Raw genomic sequence first — 9,865 nt, 5'->3', positions numbered from 1 at the left:
ACGTCATGATTTCTGCCGCGCAGGTCTGCGAAAGTCATGATCTATGCCACGCGATGTCACCATTTTCTCTCTTTCTTTCTTCTTTTTCGGGGGCGCAAAGAATCTTGGGATATGTGAGGCCACGTAGGATAGTAGCAGTGCATCCTCCAAAAAGAGGGAAAAGATGGGCTGCATTTGGAGTAGCCTTCGGATTGTGACAGCCTTCGCACGGCCTAGTGACTTAATTGGCCTTCAAATGCGGCCTGCGAAGGATGCAGACCCTGAATTGAGACAACAGCAAGTGTGTTTGGTGTATGCGTGCGATGCCATATTGATCCCCGAGGGAGATAATTCATCTCTTCCAGCGAGGGGCCGCAGTGTGTGGGGGTCAGATGCTCCACAGTCACCTTGGAGCTGGTATTGTTTCGCTGCCTCGCTCTGGGATATTGCAGGGCAAACACGAGGTCGTACGCATGACGCCACCATATTGTTTGTATGATTCTATACTCGTGGTGATAAATATAATCTAAATGGTTTCGGTGGCTGAGATTCCCCCCTGGTCCCCTCGTGATACTGTGAGAACAATCCCGCCTCACAGGAAATAAGTGAGCATATTGTTCATCGTTTCAGGGTAAGTGTGTGTGTGTGTGTGTGTGTGTGTGTGTGTGTGTGTGTGTGTGTGTGTGTGTGTGCGCCATGCTCGCAGGCAGTGCTGGGACCAATGCACTGCAGCACTGTTGTAGTAATGAGGCGACTCGTGCCAGTGATGGCAGATGAGGTCTAAAAGGGTATAGCCCCACTAACCCCACCCTAAGCTCTGGATGACCTGCCAGCCTGGCAGCCTTCCTCTGCTCTTAACCGTCCCGAGGCTCGGCCCAGTTGGAGGCTTCGAGCTGCATTTTTAATTGGTGTCCAAACTACATACCAGTTTTCAGATGCAGTGTTTTTGTACGATAGGTCTCTCGAAAAGGAAATTTAATAAAGGTATTTCTGTTTTCAGGAGCCAGCTTGCAAGATTAGAAGTTTTAAAGTAGTTCAGTAATTTGGGAAATACACATTTGGTGGCAGCAAAGGAAATCAATTTAAAAACACAATCAGAGTTTAAACTGTCAAACTGTCCTCTTTAATTTAAACCAGTATAATAATATCAAATAAAAAATGTATATTATTGGCTATATCTGGATTTTTATTTGGTCCACATGTACTCACTCACGGATATCAGCCACCGAAACATGGCCGGTTCTTTCATAAAGAACATCTAGTATTCCCTCAGAAATGTACGAAAAGGTAAAAAAAAAAATGCTCAGGATGTCAAAGGAAGTGAGAAAAGATTCCTGGACAGTGGAGGATGTTTAAGGTGCAGGGGTGAACAAGATAAAAAAAAATGCCACCACCAGTCGTAATATATTTATAGTGCAGAGAGGGCACTCCACCGCACTTTGTCCTACGGAAGGGCATCCAAGTGGGCACTTCTGCTGCATGGTGGCACCACCTGCACCTGAGTCCACCAGTGTTCTTGGATCCGTCCCTTTATCTGAATCTGCACCAGAGGTCGATGGGATCTATTTTGGGCCGACACCAATCCTCCATCCGAGTTTTGTGGAAATCTGTCGTGTAGTTTTTGTGTAATCCTGCAGACAAACATCACCCTCCTTCACAAAGAATGACTCCGACACATTTGGGATCAGACTTTTAATCAGACTTAAATTCACATAAATAACATTGGTTCATATATATTTTGTATATTATACAACTTTTATATAATATATATTTCCCCCTATGATTTACATTCCTCTCTGGCTAAAATTATCTCTCGTATCTATGGAAACAGAAAGCCTTGCATGAATGCAACGCTGCTCTTTTTTGTGCTGTTTTATCAAGGTCCAAACGCCAAAAGGAGAGGAGCGCGTTTCTCATGAGTTGTAAAAAATAATTTTCCCCAAGTTACACAAACAGAAAAGCGAAAAGGAGGAATCTATTGCATTGTCTCTAGGGTATTACACTGCACTACAAGGAGTGGGTAGCTATTGAAAATCATTCACTGTATATATTTTCACGGTATTGACTTGTGACACAAAGAAAGAAAAGAGCACTGCAAACTGATATGCATGGCAATGAACATTTCCTGTCTGAGTGTTCTTGTCATGGTTTATTTTATTATTTCTTTTTTTGCAAAAAAAAAAAAAAAAAGGAAAAAAAAGAGAGAATATGTTTGACGCGAGATAAGAAACCCCATCGTGAAGATAAGAGTTATGAACCTGCAGCAAGGTCACGTAATCATGCAGTGACCCAGCCAAGCACACTTGCACAGATGAGTTGAGCCTGTCAGTCTGGATCACAAATCAACACACGGCCGTTTCGAGCCTGTGACCGACATCATTTCAAAAAGATGGGTGGATATCTGGAAGTCAGGTAACATTCCCTAATCTCCCTGACAGAAAGAAAATAACCCCCTCCTCGTACGGCAAGGGGCTCCCTCCCTGTGTTACCATTGACCGGCCGGTTATCTCGTATGTCGGCTGTAGCGCTCGGGCGATCGATATTTCCATCAAGCGATCGTGACGCATCACACAGTCGCCCCTGAAAGAACACTGCGGGTTGAAAGGTGCACTTGAAGGGCATGAAATGTCAGATTTGTCACTGTCTTTCCATAGCTGAGAGTTTTAAACAATCGGGGCTTCGCTTTACCTCGTCAAAACTAACCACGTTTTTGAGCAAATGATACAAATCAGCGTGTCCAAAGCAAATCATAGCCTGTGATTGCAAATGTTACACGACATTCGACATTAAGTACATACCTGGTGATGTGTAAAAAGAGTGAAAATGGCCACGAGGTGTCACGTCATTATCTTAAAACGAGATGGCACGTAAAAACGTCCGCTTCTTTTCCCAGCGCGACCTCAAGCGTCACTTTGTCACAATCTCCACCTGCTGTTTCCTGCTGCACATCCTCTCCAATCTGCATAAACTATGATACATATGTGATTGTCTGAATCAGAGCCGCTACCTGAATATCAAATCCAGAGAGAAACTGTCCCCCACGCACGACCTTCAAAACCGAATCCAAAGCAAACAATGGGTCCGGCGACAGCTGTTATTTGAATAGCGACGGGCGACAAAAAGAGAAAAAATAAAATAAAAAGAGTCCGAGGTCACTTCTGATGTAAGCAAACGGACAGGTGAGTCAGTTTCTGATGGGAAAAAACAAGATTTGGTGAGCTACCAAAGCCCGGCGAACAGGTGTGGGATCCTACCAATGTTTCATGCATTTTATCACGACAAGGCCAACATAAATGAAACATGATGTGGCGCGTGTGTGTGTTGGTTTGTGTGTGTGTATGTGCGTGTGAATTAACAAATCACAGAGAAAACACAATCATGCCATGACATTGCGACAGACAGCAAGTTAACGTGTTGACCCCCCTCCTTCCCTGAATGGTCGACAACAGAGTGAACTTTTTTTTTTTTTAAAAACAGCTATTAGTTTGTTGTTAATTCATCATGATAAGAATCCCATAAACAACAAATCATAATCATGTCCCTTTTCTGAACAAGATAAAGTTACTATATGCTATCGAAAAAAATGCCACTGGGGAGGGAAAGCCACAGGTTGTGTTCAGCTTACGTCAGGGGCGTCTGTTTTATTGCAACAAGTGTCCGGAGTTGCTGCTAGAGGAACTGGTTTATAGCCATACACTTTATTTATAATGACTAATATGAAGTAAGCATCATTAATTATTGACCTGTAGGACGATAAGGTAAGATTTGAACACAGAAGCGTGAACACAACCAGCCGTAGTGCCAGTTGTCACTTTCCCTCCCCAGTAACATCCCTGCCACCTCGCTCCGTCCACTTTCATACTCATAAAGGGGAAATAGTGTTAATCAAAAAAGTGCATCATGAATATGTTGAGATTAATAATAAAAAGTAAACCGTCTTCTTTTCTCATAAATAACACTTTTTTTCCCCTCTAATATTCAATAAACCTCTTATTATACAAGTTGAGTAGTCACACGATGCGAATCTTCCCCCACCCGCGAGTATCTGGGAGCGTCCTGAAAACTCGGAAGCTGTGACACGGCGATACAAACAGGGCAGCCGCGCCAAAGACTTTACCAACGACCACTTACAGCGACTTGACGCGTACAACACATGAACAGTGACGGCAGAAGATTTGTAATGCTCCCCGTTGAAATGCGACACGGGAAAGTCAGCAGCTAGCATGTATCTGCGTTAGCGTACAGCCCGGACGATAAAGTGGATTCAAAGAACACACATCCACATCGAAAAGGGATAAATGCTTTGGGACACAAGCATGTTTTCTTGCCAGTGTTACTTTTGATCATCAATACTATACTCTCATGCTGTATCCTGAAATGGTTAGCTTAGCTTAGAAGAAACAACCCGCTGGGAACAAAGGGAAGCAACCTCTAAAGTTCACAAATGTACAAGTAACATCTTGTTTGTTTTTTAATCCATAAAAAAAGAGAAAAGTAACAACACTTTGTTTCACAAGAAGAAATGTGCTCGAACTTTCAGGCTGGAGACCTACCGGTTGCAACGCTAGGCTACGCTAAGCTAACGAGGCTGCTGTCTCTTGCTTTATATTTAGCGTACAGACATGAGAGTGGTATCCATCTGCTCATCTATCTCTGGCCAAAAGAGCTAATACCATAAATGTTACTTCCCTAACTGCTTATTCTGATTAAATCTAAGATGTGTCAAATTTTATTTAGTCTTCATCAAATTTATCTTAAAAGAGACAGACATATGGACGTTGAAATTAAAGTTAAAGTGTCTGTAGACAGTGGATTCTTCTTTCTGTTTCCTTTTGCTGTGTTTTTCCTTTAAATCGACGTCAGGTGAGACATTATGCAATCTTTCTGTTCACATGTTGTAACTTCAAACTGTAAATGGCTGATGAGAACATCATTCCCTCTCCTGCCTCTCCGGGTCAAACCGGGATGAAAATAAATCAAAAAAGAAAGATCTTAGATGGTCATTAAAAACCAGACGTCCAGCCCTGTCCTCAGTGACTCCAGGGCATCAGATGAATTTTAAGTCTACTAATGTTCGCAGTCAACTGACCTCGTTTCCATTCACTGATGGGTTTGCAAAGCATTGAGTGGCTACAAACTAACAGGACTGACATATTTCCAGACTGGTGTGCATATTTCCAACACTTTCTGAATCAATAAGAAAGTAACCGGTCCACTCTTAATGCAGAGGAGCAGAACTCAGTCACACTGTCAATGTCTTTCAGTCCCCCAATCTACCTCTCAGTCCCCGGGCCTGAGTGGACTCTGCTCGGCCATTTTTCCGGGCCTTTCTCAGTGGCAGGTCTTCATCCCCGTCAAGTATGGTGACTCTTGTCGGCACAGGCCCATCTGCTGCTGCTGCTGCTCTTGAAGATCTGTGGCCACACCATCGACAAAGTCGGGGACAGGCAGCCCTGAGAGGATCATGACCGACTTGTTCCAGATCATGAAAGTGGGTACAACGGGCAGGAGGAAGGAGATTTCGAAGGTGTGAATGTGCTGGGAGTTCATGGCGTCGTGGAAGGACAATGAATTGTTGTCGTAGTCCAGCAGGACACCCAACCGCCTCAGCTGCAGGCTCGCCTCCACCAGCATCTCCTTGCCGTCGTGGCGCACCATGAAGTTGTTGTTGCAGCGTGAGAACACCCATGAGGAAGAGTTCTTGCCGCTCCATTCGTTTTTCGGGGCTGATTTGTAAGCCACGCCGATGGCATACCTGCGGGGAAGGAATGCATTAGTGGTGTGCAACAAGTGTCCTCCTTAATGACTTTACTTGCACAGTCAGGCTACCTCATGCTGAGGACACACAAGATCGGCACAGGCCCTGTGGGTCTTTCCTGCATGAAGAGGTCTACTTCAGAGCCAATTAGTAAAAAGATTATAAATAGTATAAGAGTATACACTGTGTGTGCTGAGTGTGTGTCTGTTTTGTGTACGCGTGCATTCGTGTTGGTTTGCATAACAGCCTAGATTTAAACTCCCTAAAGAAAGATATTTCAGTTTGTCAGGCCTCCTTGCAGGCTTACATAAAGCACTCCGGTGCATGTGTGTTTCTTACCATGTGGATGCTCCCAGCAGAACCTCCCAGTAGTGGCAACCGCTGTCAATGAAGACATTACCAGCCGCGCCGTACGAGCCCGTCCCGCTGAACCGCTCCGGGGTGTGGCTCTTCTTCAGCGAGCTCTCGTCCTTCTCCATGGTCAGACAGTCGTTGGACAGACGCAGCTTCTTGTGGGCCGTCTTTGGGTCCAACTTGAACGGTTGACCTGGAGAGAGACAATAGCGTGCGCTTTAAAAAGACAGTTGCTGTGTTTTGGCTGCTAATGTCGCTAATGATAACGATCACATCATCATCATTATCACCAACATCATGATCGTGATCCTCATCTTTTTTTTTTCTTAATAGCACCTCTATCAAAAACCTGATGCAACACAGGAGGAAGGAGGAGGAAGAAATGACTGATACGACTACAATATCAAAACATATCAAGTAGGAATAAGTTGCTTTCCCTTGATGATCATCTTCTGATATTGTTGTGGTTTATGTGAGTAGAATGAGAAACTCCCCGTACAAAGGCAGCAACTAAAAGTAGTCATTGTTTAACTTTTAGCTTGAAGCTCTGTTTTTAGTATTTCAGCTTGTGTATTGATCAAACTTCCCTTGTGTAAATTATGTTATTGAACAATTTGTCTTTTCTGGCCACAGAGCTTCTGTATATATTCATAACAAACCTCCTGCAAAAAGACAAATCTGAAAAAAGAAGTAATCATCACACACAACATAATCTGACGCCGATGATGTCTGCTTCTCAGTCACAGTGATGGATTTCCCAATTAAACTGAAAACATTAACAACAATTATGCTGCCGTTGGTCAACAGGACATGAAGGGGCCATGTTGAAATTAGTCTGAATTCTACAGCAGTATTATAACTCATGTTTATGGCCACTTTCAGCAGTGGAAAAAAGATTATAAACAAAACACTGACAGAGTATTATCACCCTAAAAAGTGGACAGGCAGCTGCCTTTAGCATACAGTCACCAATTAACATGTCAAGTAGAGTAACAAAGCATTGAACTGAAGTGGTTTTAATTAAAATATTAACTCTCCTTTCAGCTCTGTCCTGGTCTCCACCAACCCCTTAATGAAAGCTGCTAAATGCTCCACTATGATCTCCACTAGCTAGTTGCTTCCGTTGTTTATCTGTGGTTTGCTTCTGGGCAGTGAGGGTGCATTGAGTTTAAGTGCTTTTTCATTAAAAACAGCTGCCTGCTGTGGCTGAAGAGTGAATGAAGACAACAAACTTGCCGGTTTGTTTATTGTCTTGAATTTTGTTAATGGTAACTCATTTTAGAAAGTGAGATTTCCATGTCTGTTGTGATTACAAAGCAGGTCTTACATAGTGCTACACACAACTTTGAAAGCATGAAAACAGTAACTAGTCAGACCTTTGCCTTCAAACAAGCCGTAAGGACTTTTATTAAGGTTGTGCAGCACAAGCGTAGTTGCAAAAACACCAGCAGAGCTTATGTGGAAACATGGTCGGTGGTGCCTGCTCTGGCCTATGAGGGCTGACCAATCAGAGTAGACTGGACAATATGGGGGAGGGGGCCTTAAAGAGACAGGCACTTCAACGAAGCATGCAGTCAGAGTGTGAATAGAGGTGCTGCAGCAATGGGAGTATGACAAAAATAATGCGTTATTAGAACATTAAAGCATGTGAACAGTGCATCTTAAGGTAAAGGTAATATTAGCGCCAATTTTTGACATTGAAGCTTCCAATATTTACATCTGTTTCGTGTTTTCTCACTTTTTTGTCTTTGGAAAAAGGCTACAAGATACCAATAATATCAGAAGGTGAAAGAACTGCGAGTGAGAGTAACAATTAGAGCAAGATTTTTAAATCGGCAGCAAAAGAATAAATAGAAAGCGGGGTTGAGAAGTACGCGCGGAGCGAAAAAACTCACAGGCAGAGACAGAAGAGGAGAATGTTTGAAATACAAGGGCGAGAGTCTAAACTTCAAAGGCTCACACAGCCTTTGGTGAAAACATTTCACAACAGCGGAGGAAGCCACCCGGCATTCTCGTCTTTGCCTCCCATCACACAGACTCGGAAATTAGCTGAAAGGAAATAGCCTTCACTTCCACTGCAGTAGGTAGCGGTCGGGGCAATTCAGGGGAAATGCTGCTATCCGGTTGCAACAATTCAATTTGCAATGACACCAGTAATTTGGGTGTAAATGGGTGGAAAATTGAGAGGGTAAAACTAGGTGAGTGACAGAGAGAGGGGAGGTGAAGGGGCGAGGAGGAGAGGAGAAGTTGAGGGGATAATATGAGGCTGAAAATTAGGCCGAGGATCCCCTCTCTACCTCTCTGTGTGCGTGGATGTGTGCGTGCAGGCTTCACGGAGGTCAGCCTCGTCCCTTCCAGACCTGACATTTAACTCTGACACCTCTCATCTCGTCTCTCAGCCTCCCCGAGCCTCCCACAGCTTAATGAGCGGCACAATGAAGACCTCCTCCCCCTCTCTCTATCTGTCCTTTCCTTCATCTCTCTTCCCCCATTCTCTCGTTCTCATCCCCTCTATCCTCTCTCCTCTCTCACACACTCCCCTCCAATAATCCGCGTGGTGAGTGTGTGTTACTGCGCGTGGATATGAGACGACGAGGCCAATGTGCTGCTGGCAGCCAATTACATTAATGCGCTCTCTTCTTTGAACTGCTTATCGCTGCCAGCGCAGCCATTTCCAAACACTGGGGCTCTGTCATGCCTTTCCAGGGGATGACTCCTGAGAGCCCAGGCTGGGCCTGAGGTTCGGGAAGGGGAGATGCACGTGACAGTAGAGGACAAGCAGACACGCACACGGAGCATCAACTCCGGCCTCCACACAAGCAGACATACAGTAAGCGGCAGACTGGAAATGTTTCCAACCAACGGCAGCAGGATTCTTGTAAATGGAAAAGGTCATGCATAATAAGCTTCTGTTTTAATGGGGAATTCTTGGTATGTGAGAATGTGTGGAAGACGCTCCAAATGAAAGTGGATTTGGAGGTCTGTGCAGCCAAGACTGCAGGTGTACCATTAAAATAACGGCGGCATCGGGTTTTAATTGCCCTTCTGTTGGCAGGCTGGCGAGGCGAACTGCTCCCAATTTTTCCACAGCCTCAAACGCATCGTTGTCTGCAACAGCAACATCTGATGTATAATTTCAATTTCTTGTTTTTGAAGGAACCACAAACTCATTAATGGTGTGAATTAACAAAGTACTTTACTTAAAGTTGTTGTATGTGAAGAATTTGCCGTCTGTCGAATTCAGGAGCTGGACTCCCAGTCAGGCTGAGGCTAACTGGTTAGCATGCTAACTTCATTAGATACCCGTGCAACACGATACAAAAGACATCGTAACTTCAAAACTGTAATTTCTTAATAGGCTGATATATTTTTTTCATGTTTTCAAGTAAAATTCTTACATGTTTCACCTTTGAGTAATATTCTGAGATCCTTGTAACTGAGCTAAGTGTTTAATTTTATGCTACATCATGGGAAATATTGTGCCCTTCACTCCACTACGTGACGGACGTTGTTACGAATGACTTTGCCGATTAAGATTTCACAAAACCTTTGATCGGCGACGACATCAAAATGCTGCTTACATGTAAAAGCTTTGAAAATCATGACATACATATCGACACAACATCACGTAAGAGATTATTCTGAATTTCTTTGGACACTTTCGCTGCTAATTCTGCCGTACTTTTAATCTGCATTATAGAATTTCTACTTTCGCTCGAGCAGAGAGGCGGATTTCTTCTCCCACTGCTGAAGACAGTTCACGTTGCAGAGTCG

General features: G+C 43.9%; 1 protein-coding gene across 5 annotated transcripts in view; it reads right to left on the bottom strand.

Moving 5' to 3' along the window:
• Positions 1-1,656: 1,656 nt before the first annotated feature.
• The window catches only part of mid2 (midline 2), a 170,461-nt gene continuing 162,252 nt past the window's right edge, over positions 1,657-9,865 (bottom strand). For all 5 annotated transcript variants that reach the window (XM_030396530.1, XM_030396531.1, XM_030396529.1 and 2 more), the window contains 2 exons: positions 6,077-6,284; positions 1,657-5,734 (listed from right to left, as the gene is read on the bottom strand). In XM_030396530.1, coding sequence (XP_030252390.1) covers positions 5,311-5,734; positions 6,077-6,284 — 632 coding nt within the window. In that variant the 3' untranslated portion in view covers positions 1,657-5,310. The remainder of the gene's footprint in view (positions 5,735-6,076; positions 6,285-9,865) is intronic.

The sequence above is a fragment of the Sparus aurata genome, chromosome 18 (assembly GCF_900880675.1).
Source record: "Sparus aurata chromosome 18, fSpaAur1.1, whole genome shotgun sequence".
NCBI lineage: Eukaryota > Metazoa > Chordata > Actinopteri > Spariformes > Sparidae > Sparus > Sparus aurata.
Note: the sequence above shows the minus strand (reverse complement) of the source record. Positions and strands in the feature narration are given on the sequence as shown.